This window comes from Balaenoptera musculus, chromosome 8 (assembly GCF_009873245.2).
Source record: "Balaenoptera musculus isolate JJ_BM4_2016_0621 chromosome 8, mBalMus1.pri.v3, whole genome shotgun sequence".
In the NCBI taxonomy this organism is placed as follows: Eukaryota; Metazoa; Chordata; class Mammalia; order Artiodactyla; family Balaenopteridae; genus Balaenoptera; species Balaenoptera musculus.
This window is the reverse complement of record NC_045792.1, coordinates 58,598,236-58,617,280: the sequence shown is the minus strand read 5'-3', so window position 1 is coordinate 58,617,280 and position 19,045 is coordinate 58,598,236. Positions and strand designations below refer to the sequence as shown.

Here is a 19,045-nt window from a genome sequence, read left to right as displayed (position 1 = left end):
CTGGAAGACAGAATGGTGGAATTCACTGCCACAGAAAAGAATAAAGAAAAAAGAATGAAAAGAAATGAAGACAGCCTAAGAGACCTCTGGGACAACATTAAACGCACCAACATTCGCATTATAGGGGTCCCCGAAGGAGAAGAGAGAGAGAAAGAACCCAAGAAAATATTTGAAGAGATTATAGTCAAAAACTTCCCTAACATGGCACCTAAGTCCAGGAAGCACAGAGAGTCCCAGGCAGGATAAACCCAAGGAGAAACACACCGAGGCACATAGTAAACAAATTGAAAAAAATTAAAGACAAAGAAAAATTATTAAAAGCAACAAGGGAAAAACGACAAATAACATACAAGGGAACTCCCATAAGGTTAACAACTGATTTCTCAGCAGAAACTCTACAAGCCAGAAGGGAATGGCATGATATATTTAAAGTGATGAAACGGAAGAACCTACAACCAAGATTACTCTACCCAGCAAAGATCTCATTCAGATTCGACAGAGAAATCAAAAGCTTTACAGATAAGCAAAAGCTAAGAGAATTCAGCACCACCAAATCAGCTCTACAACAAATGCTAAAGAAACTTCTCTAAGTGGGAAACACAAGAGAAGAAAAGGACCTACAAAAACAAACCCAAGACAATTAAGAAAATGGTAATAGGAACATACATATTGATAATTACCTTAAATGTGAATGGATTAAATGCTCCAACCAAAAGACAAAGGCTCGCTGAATGGATACAAAAACAAGACTCATAAATATGCTGTGTACAAGAGACCCACTTCAGACCTAGGGACACATACAGACTGAAAGTTAGGGGAAGGAAAAAGATATTCCATGCAAGTGGAAATCAAAAGAAAGCTTGAGTAGCAATACTCATATCAGATATAATAGACTTTAAAATAAAGACTATTACAAGAGACAAGGAAGGGCACTACATAATGATCAAGGAATCAATCCAAGAAGAAGATATAACAATTATAAATATATATGCACCCAACATAGGAGCACCTCAATACATAAGACAAATGCTAACAGCTATAAAAGAGGAAACCGACAGTAACACAATAATAGTGGGGGACTTTAACACCTCACTTACGCCAATGGACAGACCATCCAAACAGAAAATTAATAAGGAAACACAAGCTTTAAATGACACAATAGATGAGATAGATTTAATTGATATTTATAGGACATTCCATCCAAAACCAGCAGATTACACTTTCTTCTCAAGTGCACACGGAACATTCTCCAGGATAGATCATACCTTGGGTCACAAATCAAGCCTCAGTAAATTTAAGAAATTTGAAATCATATCAAGCATCTTTTCTGACCACAACACTATGAGATTAGAAATTACAGGGAAAAAAACGTAAAAAACACAAACACACGGAGGCTAAACAATATGTTACTAAATAACCAAGAGATCACTGAAGAAATCAAAGAGGAAATCAAAAAATACCTAGAGACAAATGACCAAAAAAAATGACGATCCAAAACCTATGGGATGCAGCAAAAGCAGTTCTAAGAGGGAAGTTTATAGCAATACAATCCTACCTCAAGAAACAATAAAAATCTCAAATAAACAATCTAACCTTACACCTAATGGAACTAGAGAAAGAAGAACAAACAAAACCCAAAGTTAGTAGAAGGAAAGAAATCATAAAGATCAGAGCAGAAATAAATGAAATAGAAACAAAGAAAACAACAGCAAAGATCAATAAACTAAAAGCTGGTTCTTTGAGAAGATAAACAAAATTGATAAACCTTTAGCCAGACTCATCAAGAAAAAGAGGGAGAGGGCTCAAACCAATAAAATTAGAAAAAGGAGAAGTTACAATGGACACTGCAGAAATACAAAGCATCGTAAGAGACTACCACAAGCAACTTTATGCCAATAAAATGGACAACCTGGAAGAAATGGACAAATTCTTAGAAAGGTATAACCCTCCAAGACTGAACCAGGAAGAAATAGAAAATATGAACAGACCAATCACAAGTAATGAAATTGAAAATGATTAAAAATCTTCCAACAAACAAAAGTCCAGGACCAGATGGCTTCACAGGTGAATTCTATCAAACATTTAGAGAAGAGCTAACACCCATCCTTCTCAAACTCTTCCAAAAATTTGCAGAGGAAGGAACACTCCCAAACTCATTCTATGAGGCCACCATCACCCTGATACCCAAACCAGACAAACATACTACAAAAAAAGAAAATTACAGACCAATATCACTGATGAATATAGATGCAAAAATCCTCAACAAAATACTAGCAAACAGAATCCAACAACACATTAAAAGGATCATACACCATGATCAAGTGGGATTTATGCCAGGGATGCAAGGATTCTTCAGTATACACAAATCAATCAATGTGATACACCATATTAACAAACCGAAGAATAAAAACCATATGATCATCTCAATAGATGCAGAAAAAGCTTTTGACAAAATTCAACACCCATTTATGATAAAAACTCTCCAGAAAGTGGGCATAGAGGGAACCTACCTCAACATAATAAAGGCCATATATGACAAACCCACAGCAAACATCATTCTCAATGGTGAAAAACTGAAACCATTTCCTCTAAGATCAGGAAAAAGACAAGGTTGTCCACTCTCACCACTATTACTCAACACAGTTTTGGAAGTCCTAGCCATGGCAGTCGGAGAAGAAAAAGAAATAAAAGGAATACAAATTGGAAAAGAAGTAAAACTGTCACTGTTTGCAGATGACATGATACTATACATAGAGAATCCTAAAGATGCCACCAGAAAACTACTAGAGCTAATCAATGAATTTGGTAAAGTTGCAAGACACAAAATTAATGCACAGAAATCTCTTGCATTCCTATACACTAACAATGAAAGATCAGAAAGAGAAATTAAGGAAACAATCCCATTCACCATTGCAACAAAAAGAATAAAATACCTAGGAATTAAAAAAAAAAAAAAAAGAATGGTTGCTGAGCAGCTGAGCACATCAATCCCCTCTCAACCACCCCTGCCCCGCCCCCAACTCAGCTGTCACTGCTGTTAGAATAAGACAAAGCTCCTTACTATAGACAGCCTCCAATGCCTTGCAGGACCTGCTTATTCTCTAAGCTCCTGGCACCCCCCTCTGAGCTGCAGTCCCATCAGCCTTTTTCAGTCCTTCACACTTGCTGTTGTTCCTCCTGCCACGGGGCCTCTATAAACAAAAGTTCCTTCTGCCAGGAAAGCTCTTTTTATCCTTCTTCACCTAGGTTAATTTTTCCTCTCCCTCACTTCGGACTCAAGCTTCCTCTGGGAAGCTTTCCCTGACCAGAGGAAATCTCTCAGAGGCACTCAGGATTCTCCATACCATTCCTTTGCAGCATTTGTCACAGTTGTCATTTCATATTTGCATGATTAACGTCTGACTAGGCTTTAAGCTTCATGAGGTGAGGTCTGTACATTTTTGGCTTAACCACTGATCCATCAGGGCCTAGCACAGTGCCAGCACACAGTAGGCACTATTTGTTGAATGAATAAATGACTGAACTAATTCACCATTTTTATTTTTTTCCTAAGGGATGTCAGTTCCTCCATTTACAGGTTTCCTCCATTTACAGGTTTATTATGACTGTAAATAACTATTAACGTCTGCCTAACTCTTACCATTCACCAAACACTTTTACAATTCTAAGTATTTGTTAACTGTTTACATGAACAGAGATGAACAACACAGCAATGGTCTCCCACCTCCAAAACTCACAGTACTGTGAGAGAGAGAGAGAGAGAGAGAGAGAGAGAAAGAGGGAGGGAGGGAGAGAAGGAAACAGATGACCCATCCCAAAAGAGGGTGATAAGTGCTATCACAGAGGAAGTAGTATACAAGTACCTGGAGGGCTAGGGAAGGCTTCCTGGAAGACGTGACACTGATGACCGAAAGGATGGGTCATTTTCTAGACCACAAGAGTTCACCTGCCTGGAACTCTCACGAGATCCTGGGAGGGTGGCCTGGCACATTATCTTCCAGTCGAGGTCACTAAGGAAGTTAAGGGACTGCCAGCTCAAGGCCATACAGCCAAGAAGCAGTGAGGCCAGCACTAGAGGCTCAATCCCAGGGCTGGGCTCCCCTTCAGGGGCATCCCTCCTTCCCCCAAGCCACCCCAGTAAGCCCTGGCTGTTCTCTGCTCCTGGGCTTGGCCAACCACCTGACTCTGCTGGGGTTCTCAGCAGCTCACTGGCTGTTTCCACAACTCACCTACTCTTGAAGTTCATAAAAAGCTGCTAACCCAATCTTCCCCAGTTGCTTTCCATCACCAGGGAGCAAGCAACCAGAGACTCAGTAAGTCCACACCTCAGAAAAGGTGCCAGACCCCGGACCACTCTGCAAAATTGTTTGTTTGGTGAAGGCCCACTTGAGCAAGCCCTGGCGTTTTAGTGTGTGATTTGGACCCTCCCCAAAGGGCTCAGTTTTTTCTGTAGAGCTTAACCCTGAGAATTATATTTCAAAGTTCTCAGTGGGAAGCCCATTAACAAGATTTGGAAACTAAGATTCAAAAAGGGAGGGTCTATGACCTACTAAGGGTCATAGAGGCAGTTACTGTGACAGAAGTGGAACCCAGGTCTTGTTTTTTTTATTTAATAATCTCCACTTTAATGCCAATTATTTATATAAGAGAACCACTGAGAATTAATTTCTGACAGTGCTATTTTAAATAAAAAATATCATCTTTAGACTTACGTGATGATGTTAACAGATGAGGTTTGTAATATATTTTAAATACATACTGCTCTTCTCTCTAAAATCCAAGCCAGCTATTTAGTGACAAATTCAGTGGCAAACTTTAATAACTTCAGTCAAACTTTAGTAACTTTTCTATCAGCGACTGATTCTGTCTCCTGAATAATAATGAACTTAGTAATTCCAGGGTAATACAGCGACTAGAACGGTCTAGCTTTAAATCCTGTCTCTGCTGGCCTTCTTCCTGACTCTCTGTTCTTGTTTCCTTATCTATAAAGTGGAGGTAATGATATCTATCTCTTAGGATTGTTATAAGCATATAGTTAAAGAGCTTAGAATTGTGCCTGGCACATTACAAGTATTCAATTACTGCTAGCTGTTATTTTTTTTTAAACGTCTTTATTGGAGTATAATTGCTTTACAATGGTGTGTTAGTTTCTGCTGTATCACAAAGTGAATCAGCTATACGTATACATATATCCCCATATCCCCTCACTCTTGCATCTCCCTCCCACCCTCCCTATCCCACCCCTCTAGGTGGTCACAAAGCACCGAGCTGATCTCCCTGTGAGCTGATCTCCCTGTGCTATGCGGCTGCTTCCACTAGCTATCTATTTTACATTTGGTAGTGTATCTATATACCTGTCACTCTCTCACTTTGTCCCAGCTTACCCTTCCCCCTCCCCGTGTCCTCAAGTCCATTCTCTACATCTGCGTCTTTATTCCTGTCCTGCCCCTAGGTTCTTCAGAACCTTTTTTTTTTTTTTTTTGGTAGATTCCATATATATGTGTTAGCATACTGTATTTGTTTTTCTCTTTCTGACTTACTTCACTCTGTATGACAGACTCTAGGTCCATCCACCTCATTACAAATAACTCCATTTCGGGTTTTTTTATGGCTGAGTAATATTCCATTGTATATATGTGCCACATCTTCTTTATCCATTCATCTGTCGATGGATATCTAGGTTGCTTCCATGTCCTGGCTACTGTAAATAGTGCTGCAATGAACAATGTGGTACATGACTCTTTTTGAATTATGGGAACCCAGGTCTTCTAATCCTAAAAACCTTGTATTCTTTCTGTAACATTATGCTGCCTTCCAACATCCCAGAATTCAAAAAAACCTGTGTGGGTTATACCCTAGCATTCAAAAAAACTCTCTCAACAAGCATCAAATTACAAGAGTGATGCCAGTTAGGCCTTGACCTTTGGTCTAGGATAAAGCTTTTGTTTCAGCCTACTGCAAGCCACAAGAACATTTACATATTTACTGGTTAAGAGAGTCAGATGTTTTGGTTGCTCTGATGCCATCATTAATATCTTCCCATCAAGCCAAAATGATACAACAATCAATAGACAGACAGCCTCCCTGAGGCCCCGAGACAGCCAAATGTATTTACCAGCCAGGGTTTTTGTTAATTAGATAAAATCCCTGGATCAATATGCAGAACATTTACCTATACTGTAGCTAAGCACATTCTGGACACCTTAATCCTGGCACATGGACAGCAAGTGCCTCAAGCCCCAAGCTGGGGCATCTGGGGACAAAAACCAAACCAAGCCATCAATGCAGAGCTAGAATAAATGCGTTTAGCCTTCAACAAAACCCAACCCTTTCTTCTTTCCTGTGTTGCAAATCAAACCAGACTTTTTTCCAAAGGTGTCCAGTAAAAAACTTTTAACTGGTATGAAATACTTTATTGTCTAAAACCATCAAATCAGAAATCAAAACAAAATGTCAAAACAATCTCTAAACCGATCATTGAGGCAGCATGCTATGTATAGCAGGAAGAGTCAGAAAGACCCACTCAACTGCCTAGTTGACCTCTCCACTTGAATATCTCACTGAAACGTTAAACTCAGCATGTTCAAAACTGAACTCATCTTTTTCTTCCAACCCAGTCCTCCTCCAGGATCTTCAACTCAGCGAATGGTAACAGCATCTCCACAGCTGATCAAGCCAGGAAACAGAAATTCATTCTTTTTTTTTTTTTTTTAGAAATTCATTCTTAACACCTTCTTCTCCCTAATCAACCGTATCCAATTCTATTCATTCATTCATTCATTCAAGATTCACATATTGAGTACCTACTACATACCAGGTACTGACACTGTTCTGCACATCACCAAGTCCTGTCTAGCTTACCTCCCCCATCTCTGCTACTGACATCTTACTTCAAGTCACCACCTGCCATCATCCTCTCTGGTCTGGACTACTCCAGTCACTTTCAACCGGTCTTCTGCATCCACCACAGCTCTATCAATCTATTCTCCACAGAGCAGCCAGAGTGATCTTTTAAAATTACAGATCTAGATCATGTCACCATGTATGTGTCTCTCTCTTTCTCTCACATACACACACCTTAAAATTCTTCAATGGCTGCCCACTGTTCTTAGTAAAAATAAAAATCATTAACTTGGCCAACAGATCCAGTGTGATATGGTCCTTGCTTAACTTTCCAACTTTATTTCACACCCTCTCCCACTTACTCTCTAGAGTCCAGTCATACTGGCCTTCTCTAATTCCTTCACATCTTTGCTTGACTCAGGGCCTTCTACCTACTGTCCTTCTAACACAATGTTCTCGTTTTCTCTTCATCCTTCAGAGTTCACTTCAATCTCACTCAGATGCTTTGCCTTACTGACAACATACCCCCACCCCTAACCCCTCCTATACTCAAGGTTAGATTCCCAAGTGTCTTGTAGTTCACTTTTTAAAGAGTTTTATTAAGATATATTTCACAGGACTTCCCTGGCAGTCCAGTGGTTAGGATTCCGTGCTTCTACTGCAGGGGGTACAGGTTCAATCCCTGGTCGGGGATCTAAGATCCCACATGACATGCGGCACAGCCAAAAAATAAATTAAATAAATAAATATTTTAAAAACTCTCCTCTAAAAAAAAGGAGAAATAAAAAAGATGTAATTCACATACCATAAAATCCATCCATTAAAAGTACACAACTCAATTGCTCTTAGTAGATTCAGAGTTGTGTGATCTTGACTACTAACCTCAGAACATTTTCATTAGCCCAGAAAGAAACTCTGGACCCATTAGCAGTCACCTCCTATTCCCTCCCAACCCCAGCCTCTCCAGTCCTTGGCAATCACCAATCTACTTTGTCTCTATGGATTTGTCTGTTCTGGACATTTTATGTAAATTGAATCATATAATATGTGGTCTTTTGTGTCTGGCTTCTTTCACTCAGCATAATGCTTCCAAGGTTCATTCATGTTGTAGCATATACCTAGCAGTACTTCATTTCTTTGTACTGATAAATAATATTCCACTGTGTGGCTATACCATATTTTTATTTATCCATTGATCAGTTAATAGACTTTGGAGTTGTTTCCCTCTTTAGGCTACTATGAATAATGCTGCTGTGAACGTTCATGTACAAGTACATTAATATACATGTTTTCATTTCTCTGCAGTACATACCTAGGAGTAGACTTGCTGGATCATAAGGTAACTCTATGTTTAATATTTTGAAGAACTGCCAACTGTTTTCCAAAGCAGTTACACCATTTCACATTCCCACCAGTAATATATGAGGATTCCAATTTCTCCACATTCTTACCAACACTTGCTATTATGTCTTTCTGATTACAGCCATCCTAATGGGTGAGAAGCGGTATCTCATTGTGGCTTTGATTAGCATCACCCTAATGCTAATGATGTTTGGCATCTTTTCACGTGCTTATTGATCATTTGAAAATCTTTTTCGGAAAAATGTCTATTCAGATCCTTTGTCCATTTTTAAATTGGGTTAACTTTTTTATTGTTGAGTTGTAAGAGTTCTTTACATATTCTGGATGCAAATCTCATATAATTTGCAAATATTTTCTCCTTTTCTGTGGGAGAGTCTTTTCACCTTCTTGAAAGTGTCCTTTGAAAACAAATGTTTTTAATTTCCATGAAGTCCAATTTATCTAATTTTTTCTTTGGTTTCCTATGCTTTTGGTGCCATATCTAAGAAGGCTTTGCCTAGCCCACAGTCACAAAGATTTAATCCTATGTTTTCTTCTAAGAGTTTTATAGTTTTAGCTCTTACATTTAGGTCTATGATCCATTTTGAGTTAATTTTTGTGTATAGGTGAGGTAGGGCTCCAACTGCATTTTTTTGTATGTGGATATCCAGTTGTCCCAGCACCATTTGTTGAAGAGACAAACTGTTCATCACTTTGAAGTACATAATTATAATTGCATAATTCGTCACCTGGCTCCCGGTTAGACTGTAAGTACCAAGAGGGCGGGAACTGTGCCAGTCTTGTTCACCACTGTACCTCCAGCACTCAGTCCAACGCCTAGCTCCTAATAAGCACTCATATATACTGGTTGAACTAAGTAATAATTCTATTATTATTAATGAACACTCAACAACTCTGTAAGTTATAGGTATTATATTTCCATGTTACTTAGTCTTATAGAAGTTAGGCAACTTGTGCCTTGTTTTGCTGGTTCTCGATTTTTGACTTATGTGCTCCCTCTTCACCTGAGAAGAGGGTCAATGAGCTCCTCCAGAGCAAGTACTGCTTCCCCTTCCTCATTTTGTTGCCACCAACACAAATTTAGCTCAGGGCTAGGCACAACGGACAGGCCGGACAGGTGAGTGACTGAGGGACAAATGGACAATGCCCTCCATGACCAGGTCCCTTCCTATCTCCAGTCTCTCCTGGCCTCAGGCTGTGATCCAGCAACACCAAACAGTATGTAATTTCCCCTCCTCCCACACACTCTAGGCTGTTTCTTGCCTCAGTGCTATCACTTACACTGTTCCCTTTACCTGGAATGCCTTCTCCTTCTATTTGTTAAACCCTCCTGATATTTTAAGACTCTAATCTTTTTCACTAGGAAATGTCCGAGAGGTGTCATTTCCTCTAGGACATTTTCTCTGGTCCCCCAGGTTGGTTAGTGGCATATGCTGGCCTCCTGTCTCAGCAGTGATCACACTGTGTTACCACAGTCTTCCCCAGACTCCTTCACTGAGGGGAGGAATCATGAGTGGTCAGATGTCCCCTGTGCCAAGTATACAACCCAGCATATGACAGGTGCGCAGTAAAATTTTGTCAAATGAACAAATGAATCCTGGAGAGAAAGGGCAGGCAGTCTGCAGTCCAAGAATGACACCATCAGACATCCTTCTTTTAAAAAGCACTTGGGCGGATGGAAACAACTGAGTTAAGCACTCAGCAGAGGGCTTCCCTGGTGGCACAGTGGTTAAGAATCTGCCTGCCAATGCAGGGGACACAGGTTTGAGCCCTGGGCCGGGAAGATCCCACATGCCGCAGAGCAACTAAGCCCGTGTGCCACAATTACTGAGCCTGCGTTCTAGAGCCTGCGAGCCACAACTACTGAAGCCCGTGCGCCTAGAGCCCATGCTCCGCGACAAAAGAAGCCACTGCAATGAGAAGCGCACCGCAACGAAGAGTAGCCCCCGTTCGCGGCAACCAGAGAAAAGCCTGCGCGCAGCGACAAAGACCCAACGCAGCCAAAAATAAAATAAATAAATTTTTAAAAAACCAAAAAAGCAACAAAAAAAGCACTCAGCAAAGGTCCAGCTCCCTGCCGGGAGAAGGGAAGTGGGTAGGGGTATAGTCTTTCACCCAAGTTTGTTCGAAAGGAAATGTGATCTCCACTGGGAGAACAGGAGGCCTCACTTCTGCCAGCCCCGACAGCTCCTCACATGGCTCAGCCCGAGGTTGGACAGATGTGCCTTCAGACTGCCCTGTGCCCTAGGTTTCGGGTGAGTGGTTCCTGAGTCCAGAAGCCAGGCTTGGGTTTGGGCTGAGCCCAGGAGCAGGGCCACCTGCTCATGCTGCTGACAGGTGGGACAGGGGCCTCAGGCCTGGGCTTCCACTCCTGAAGAGCCAGACCTGAACTTGCTAACAAGGTGTAAGTGCCTTGGGGGAGGAAGGAAACAGCTGCCACACAGGGAGAAAGGAGGCGAGGACAATGGGAAGAAAAAGGGACCCAGCCTTCCTCTGATATAGCCAATGGGAGTATGGAAATAAGACTCTGGATTGCCTGTTTCAGGTTTGCTGAAAAGTCAGTAAAAAGCAGCTTTCCCGGGGCTTCCCTGGTGGCGCAGTGGTTGAGAATCTGCCTGCTAATGCAGGGGACACGGGTTCGAGCCCTGGTCTGGGAAGATCCCACATGCCGCGGAGCAGCTGGGCCCATGAGCCACAATTGCTGAGCCTGCGCATCTGGAGCCTGTGCTCCGCAACAAGAGAGGCCGCGATAGTGAGAGGCCCGCGCACCGCAATGAAGAGTGGCCCCCACTTGCCACAACTAGAGAAAGCCCTAGCACAGAAACGAAGATCCAACACAACCAAAAATAAAATTAATCAAAAACAAAAACAAAAAACCTAAGCCTTTAAGCGCCTCAAGGTTAAGAAATCAAAAAAAAAAAAAAAAAAAAAGCAGCTTTCCCCAACTTTCACTATGCTGGAGAAGAGGATAAGACATGTGGGAAATCAGACCTTGTCCCTGCCCTGGGGAGGCACACAATCCAGTGGTTTAAGGTGAAGTCTAGCCCAAACCTTCTTAATATAAAAAAGAGTGTGGCGAGTGGCAGAACCTTCCCTGCCCCTTTAGCCAGGCAGGCCTATACCACAAACGGTTAGCCAGCTCTACATAAAACAGGTCAACAGTGCCCACACTTCAGGTGGCTGTCCAGAGCTGTTGGCTTGCTGCATGAGGATTCCTCATCTGTTCCTGATTTGGGCAGCATGGGAACCGCACTGGTTTTCCTGTTCATGGGCTGAGTGCCTCCTCAGTCCTGATGTTCAGCCCTGCTTCTCCCACCTGACCTCCAACCTCTCTTCTAGCAAAGGATTCCTCTCCTGCCATGGCTAACACGGCTCTTCCTAGATGACCCACGTACCTTCCCAGACCAGCAGGCAGGTGTGGGGCAACGGGAAGATCACACTCAGCTGGGAGGAGTCAAGGAAGTCTTCACAAGGGCTGTAGGACTTGAGCTGACGCTGGGAGGCTTTAAGCAGAGGGTAATGAGCACCGTGTACAGAGAGCCATCTGTGTGGAGGGCCCACACCTAGAACCTAGGAACTGCAGATTCCAGAGTATCCTTAAAGAGGATGATGAAATGTCCCGCCTCTGAGCAGAAGAGCTTCAGATTGCTGCCCTTCACTATCCAGAGCTCTCCCAAGGCTCTGGGGCCAGCGGAAGGTAGGGGGCCATCAAGGCAGAGACACACACAGCATAGAATCCAGAGAGGGCAAGGAGGAAAGGAGGGTAGAGGACAATATTATTACCAGGTCTGAGTTTTATTCCAAATACTGATTTAACCACACATCATACACATGGTGACCCAACCACGTATAAACTATAGTAAATATTTTTTTAAAATTGAGAATGGAATTCTATCCTGGTATCAGCAGGTCTGTTGGGCAGAACTAAAGGCCAGGACACACAGAGGAAGAAATTAGGGGTAGCGTTAAGCACCTGTGCAGAGTCTAGGGCGTAAAAAGGCTAAACAAGGACCTGTGGTAGGAATTCAAGAAAGCTTCCTTCTAGCAAGGGTGGTCGGGCTCTCCCCACCCCTACCTGTAGGTCTAGCTCTCTGACTGGGAAGAACTGTGATTGGTAGGTTACATGTTTGTTTCCTTGAGACCAGGTGGTGGTGGAGGGGGGAGATTGTCAGCTCTGAGGGGCAGGGTCTGTGCCTTGCTCATCTCTGACCCCCTCACGAGGGGTGAAGGGAGATTCTGATTGAGTCATCATGACCAAGAGAGATAGGACAAGAGGAGGCAGGAGAAAGGCAGGTTAGAGACTGGTGACACACAGGAAAGTCCCTACAGACCCTATCCACACAGGCAAGGATGAATGTTCTGAATCACACACACAACATAAATTCAATCACTTCCTGTAATTTTGGGGCAGCGGTTTACCTGCTAATGAGAAAAATGTGTATTTGAAAGAGCTAAATCAATCAACCCTTGGGGGCCCAATGGAACAGAGTAAACTCAGCCTCCCCTAGATAATGGAAAGGTGGATTCACAGCACTGCTGCTCTGTAAATGCACTGCCTACACTGGCTCGCCAGAGGAAAGCAGCAGCCTGGCAGCAGTTACCTCAGCAGTCATCAGCAGGTGATTAAAGGGTCAGCAAAGGCCTTAAAGGACGGGGCACAGCCACTTTCCGCCCCCTCATGCCATCGTACTGCAGCAGAAGGAAACGAGGCTCATCTGTTTCTGGCCACGCACTGCCTGCAGTTATGAATGGCTCTTGTAACAACAAGCTGACATCTGTGCTTGGTTTTAAAGATGCATCATCGCATGTTTATTAAACTATTGCTCCATCATATTTATTTGGCTACGAAACAACTCTCAGCCCATACTTCCAAAAGTGGTTTATTAAAAACTAAGCCTTGAACATTAATACTCAAAAGCACCCTTGAGAATCAATAATAATGCTGCAGATAAAATGAAAGGGAATCAAAGCAGTAAGTCTTGATGGGGGCTGTGACTGCCTTTCAACACTTTCTTGTATGTTCAGGCACCTGGAGTGAGGAAGAGCACCAACGGGTGTGCAGCGCTGGGTGCAGTGACAGCCTCTCCTAACACCTGACTTCCTGTTTAAAATGTGGACATGGTGGCAGGGAAGGGAGGGTGTCCTATGGCCACCTAGCTCTATACAAAAGGCAAAAAAATGGCCAAAGTTAGGCCTAATGCGGGCCACTAGTTTCACCAAGAATGAAGCCTCTGCCCCTAAACAACAGCCCCATACTGATGCCCTACGTCTGAACATCCGTCCAGAACACAGACTCTGCCCTGCCCTGGGCACCAGGCTGAGGCCCGAGTCAAGTCCTGTCCCTGAGCAAGAACAAGTCTCAGATCTAACTGACCAGTGGTCACTAGGGGAACAGCTGAGCCAGGGAGGCTAGAAATGCAGTCAGCCCCTGGGCAGGGGCCCAACATGTGCACGCAGTCCTGCAGGCAGGCTGCTCTGGCAGAAAGGTCTCTTCCAGCTCCCTCTCAAATCTCCAAGCCTCTCCACTGGTGCCCACCTGCACCCCATCCAGGCAACAAGCAATTACAAGTGACCAATCCCACAGAGAAACAAGAACAAACTGGAAGATTCATTGAAGAACCTACAGGATGTACAGGAACGCCAAACCACACCCTTCAAAGAACAAAACAGCCAAAGGATCCGGGGATGTTTGGGGCCAGAAAAAAGACACAGGGACTGATTCTCTACCTTAAAATATCTAAGGGTTGACCTGGGCCAAAGGAGCCCAAGTGACTCGGTGACTACAAGGAAGCCACAGGGTTCAGTTCCCAGCTCACTGTGAGGATTTCCTCCAAGGCAGAGCCACCACCAGAGCAAGGGGCCCATCCCGCTCAGCCCTCCTGCGCGGGAGAGCAAGGCCTGGGATATGACACTCACCTGCTGACTTCTTGGACATTGTTGGCTCGAACAGCTTCCATCAGGGCTGCATCTGAAGAGAGAGGGGGCACTGGTCAAATCCCTGGCCAGGACCTACCCCTCAGGGCTGCTTGGAGGGCCCAGTAAGACAGTGGAAGTGGAGGCACTTCAGAAACATGGGCTTTAGCAAGTGAAAGGATGCCAAGATATACAAAGAGAAAGCTAGTCATCCCCTGCCTACGTGGTAGCCTCTGTTAACAACCTGCCTTCCACATCTTTCTATTAGAGCCCAAACGCTTAACTCTCATCACAAAGGTGATCCAAATAACGTGTTAGTACCACGTGTGGCCTACAGTAATCAGTGTGTGAACTCCTTCACTCTTCATGAGCTATAAAGCTCTGCAGGTTTATGTGATTATCACTGTTGTTATTAATCATCCCCCTACCTTGCCCCACTTTCTCCCCCAACTTCAGTTTCTCAGCCTAGTTTTGAATCTTGATGTCACAGGTCACAAGCCCAGCAAGAGGGACAGGATAGGGAGGAGCAGGCAGGGATGTGGGCCCCTCTGAGAGTGGAGACAGCCTCGACCAGGAGGCCAGGCTCCAATACACTCTGCCCGCTATTCACCATGTGCTATGGCAGCCCCTCTCCCTCTCAACCCCAGCTTCCCTGACTACAAAGCAGACAGTAATCCCTGCCCTGACGGCCTCACAAGGATGCTAAAGAAATACTAAAGAAATGAAATAATGGCTGAAAAATCTGCAAACACCCAAGTGCCAAGCCCAACAAAGGGAGATCCAAAGCAGAGGGTTCCAATCAATCCTTTAGGAATCACCAGGCCTGGCAGAAAGGCAATGTTAAGTCTGGCCTGGCCTGGACAGCCTGTAGGCTGTTGGCACCACCTTGTGGCCAAAAGGAAAAGCTGCCTGGCTCGAAAAACTCAAAAGTCAGCAGAGGCACAATTCTTTCCTGGGCCGGTGGAACACTTTGAGCCCAGCTGGTCCTGAGCTCCACTGATGGGCACTGGACAGACTCATACCCATCCCTGCCTCAAGGAGCTCTCAGTCCAGCCAAGAGAGTCACCCAGTAAAACATGAGAGGAAGCACTGGAGCAGGGTGGAAGGAGCAGACTCGGGCTCCAGTCCTAACTCTGCCACTTACTTTCTGTATGACCTGGCTAACTTACCTAACCTCCTGAGCCTCAGTTTCCTCACGTGTACAATATCCACCTTATCATGCATATACAAATCAGTTCTGTGGTTCAGACCTATGCATATGCCTCCACCTCACCTCCTGCCCTAGACTGCAGGGCCAGGTCTTCCTTGGTTACCTTCCCCAGTTGTTCTCCCAACGCACACCCAGGCATGCTTGGGCAGCCCCTAGCTAGAAGGGAAACAAGCCTTCCTCAGATATTACTGTATCCACTCTCCCCTCAGTCTTCAAAAAGAAGTGGCCTCTGCAAGGTCACAGAGGGAGTGAGGAATGAGCTGAGATCAGAACCAGGGCCTCCTGGCTCCTAAAGGGCAGTAATGACTGTGCTGCGCTGAGGGTCTCAGCTTACAACTCAAAGTAAGGAGACAGGGTAACTGGCAGGTCCGAAGGATTGAACTGGTCATGGTTTTTGGTCATTATCTATTTTGGTGAACAGACCCTAGTCTCTTTGCTGGGGTTCACACGCCACAAAGTCCAATCTGGAGCCCCCCAAAAGCTCTAAGGCAAGACCTTGGACACCTTCCCCCCATCCTTCTAAACGTACTGGCCTCGGAACATTCCCTGCTCATCAACTTTCCATTGCCTACAGGAGAATTCCAACCTTTCCAAACCCTCGTGCCTGATATCCAGACCCCACTCCATCTGCTCTCACCTCATTCCAAAGACCCCCTGTCCTCCAACCAGGCTGGACACTCTGCTAGCCTCTATACATGCCAAGCTGACCTGCGACTACTTTATCTTTGTTCCTGGAAACCTCTGCGTAGAATACAAACCATCTCAAGGTACATTTACTAAGTACCTACACTAAATACCAGAGACTATGGTGGACAAACAACGTGAAAGTATTAAGGAAGGGAGCTGGCATCAACCTGAAAATATCAAGATGCACTCGCTGCTCTCATGGAGCTCACAATATTCACTCTCCTTTTCATCTTTGCCTTATCCTTCGGAACTCAAGTTCAAATTCCCCATCCTCCAGGAAGGTCTCCATTCAGGAAGGCTTTCCTGACCCTGCTGGCCTTCTGATCCCCCAACAACACACTGTCAGACCACTCACCAGACCCACAGGTCTAACTGCCTGCACTGTCCCCTTAACTGGCATTGTGTTAAGTTAGGAGTTCGACATCAAGCTCCAAAGTAGGCACACACAGAGTATTCATAAAAATATTGGAAGTAATAGAATCATAGCATGCCCAAGCTAGAAGAGCCCTTAGGGGTTCTATTTCAACACCCTCATTTTGTAGATGAGAAAACAGAGGACCAGTGAGGAGGAGCAAAACTCCAAAGTCACAATGGGAGTTAGAGGTAGAACCAAAACAAGATCCCAGGTGTCCTTACTCCCCATCCAAGGCCCTTCCTTTATAGCTGGTCACATCTGCTGAATAAACAAATGAATGTCAAGGGAGTCCCTCCTCTTGGTCCAAAATCTCAGAGCTTGGGATGCATGGAATCTAGGAACACCATGCCTTAGTCTTCTCCCTTGAGGAAAAGCTGAGAACCTGAGTAGTTGGACCCACGTAGGCCAGAAGTCTAGCTCTCTGCCTGCTCTCCCAGTCCCTGCTCGGCTCCATGCACCCAGGGGGGATGCCAACCTGGGTCAGCCAGCCCCCATGACTGCTCTGGGACTCTACAGAGCCACTTCCTTGTCTTCCTTCTCCTGCCAACTGCCCCACATAGCAAGATCACCTCATGCCTGAGACCAGGCACAGCAAAACCTTAGGAGTCTCCCTGATGGATACACCCACGCTGCTGAACTCCAAGAAGAGTCAAAATAACAGCACTGTAAGAGTACTGAGAAATCATCCTTCACTGTATAAGCGGGGAAACTGAAGCTAGAGAGGAGCAAGGGGCGAGCAGGGCCAAAGCTGGCATTGAAACCAAGTCTCCTCTTCCTTTCTTAGGCCACCTTAGGGAGGGCAACTTCTCTAAACCATCTAATGGTTGCCCTTAAAACACGCGCGGTTCCTTGGAGACCTCTTAAAAGAGGAACTGAACCAGGCGATACGGTAGAGAAAATGCTCCCATTGTACAGATGGACAAAGTGATGCTCAAAGAAGGGAGGCTGACCTGTAATAACTGTATTATTATACAATAATAGTTGTACAATTTGGGAAATTATACAACTCAGAGACACTGAACTCTTCGGCCTGCTCTATGACCTGATGATGTCTAGGTCCTACCAGGACTGAGGCTCCGGTGGTTTAAATCTATATGCAACTCCCACCCTCCAAAGATAAGGAGTCAGGACGCTCCTCCCGCCTCCCACTTCCACAAACCCATACTGTCCCGATAATCACCCTTGTTGTACGGGCTCTTGCTGTAACAGTGTACCACCAGCACCGTCGCCAGCGCCCACACGCCCATTCCGGCCCTGTTGAGGACCCCGTTCCAGCTGTCCTGTCCAGGGAGAGCGTCTTCGGGGCCAGGAAGGCGTCCCCACGTGGCGGCTGCGAGGCAGGGGGTCTCGGTACCTCCTCTCTGGCTCCCCCCAGTGGCTGTCCCTCCTCTGGTGAGTAAGGCCGGCGATGTTCCAGGGCGCCCCCCGATGGCTGCCCTCAGCCACTGAGGCTCCCCGCGTCCCCCGCTGGTCACACTCCGGTCGGTGGCACTCCCACGGCTCCGGAGCGATGGGGACCTAAGCAGCTGGAGGAGCAGCCGCGGCGCCGGCGCTGTTCTCCTCAACACCAGGGACCCCAGCATCATGACAGCTGCTTCGGTAACCCCCTGGTGCCGGCCCCTGTGCTGGCCACGTCCAACATGGCTGCCGCGGCGCGTTCGAAGACGCCGCGTAGTGGAATTACGCACTACTTCACGGGAGTGGTAGTCCACAGCCCTAGATCTTGACGCAGAGGAGGAAAAAATAAACTACACTTCCCAGAAGGCTCTGGAACTTGCGCCAGAATGACTGCCGACTTACGGGAGCCCGAGGCATGTTGGGAAATGGAGATCGAGTGGGGGGGGGGGGCGTGGCAAGAAGGGAAACAACCAAGTAGGGGCGCGGCGATCAAGAGTTAAGGTTGGAATATCAGAGCCGCTTTCCAAGTTTAGTTAAAACGTGCGACGCAATTTCGAACTGTTGTAAACAGGAATCTTCAGCGAAGGCCAATTATGAAACTTATGTTTATTTCTTTTAGCCTATATCTCTTTTCAGCCTGGGACTGCTTTTCAAAAAGATATCTAGGTAACTGGTGCACCTGAAATAGGAATTCCTTTTCTTTTCCTACACAGACTTCCTTTCGGCTGAAAAGCTGACGCCTAATCTTGCTTGTCTTATTTTCAAAGGGCTTTCACATGGGCTATCTCATCTCATCCTCATGGTAGCTGCATATGGGAACCTGGGCAAGGACTATAATTCCCGTATACAGGGAAGGAAATTTAGGCTCAAAAGTGAAAGGATTTGTCAGTAAATCAATAAATAAAGCTCAAGTCTTCTGACTCCCTGCACCCCCAACCTGCCCTCTCTTCTCCAGAGTGAACCCACTGGTAGGCAAAGGAGGAAGCTCTTCTTTATGCCAGTTCCAGCTCCTGCACTTACTTCACAGTATCAGAGCCTTCCCAGATGACTCTATTTAAATTAGCAATCTTCCTTCCCCTTTCTTATCCTGCCTACTTTTTCTTCATAGCACTTAACCACCTGACATACTAAATACTTATTTGTTTTGTTTATTGTCTTTCTCCAGTAGATGTGAGACCCACGACACAGGGACTTTATTTTTTCACTTTAACACATCA

General features: G+C 45.1%; 1 protein-coding gene across 1 annotated transcript in view; it reads right to left on the bottom strand.

Annotated features, from left to right (window-relative positions):
* Positions 1–18,064, bottom strand: part of CLPB (caseinolytic mitochondrial matrix peptidase chaperone subunit B) — a 146,616-nt gene extending 128,552 nt beyond the window's left edge. The window contains exons 1-2 of the mRNA XM_036861854.1: positions 17,611–18,064; positions 14,122–14,173 (exon numbers count right to left, since the gene is read on the bottom strand). Of these exons, the coding sequence (XP_036717749.1) occupies positions 14,122–14,173; positions 17,611–18,016 (458 nt within the window). The 5' untranslated portion in view covers positions 18,017–18,064. The remainder of the gene's footprint in view (positions 1–14,121; positions 14,174–17,610) is intronic.
* Between the last annotated feature and the right edge of the window lie 981 nt (positions 18,065–19,045).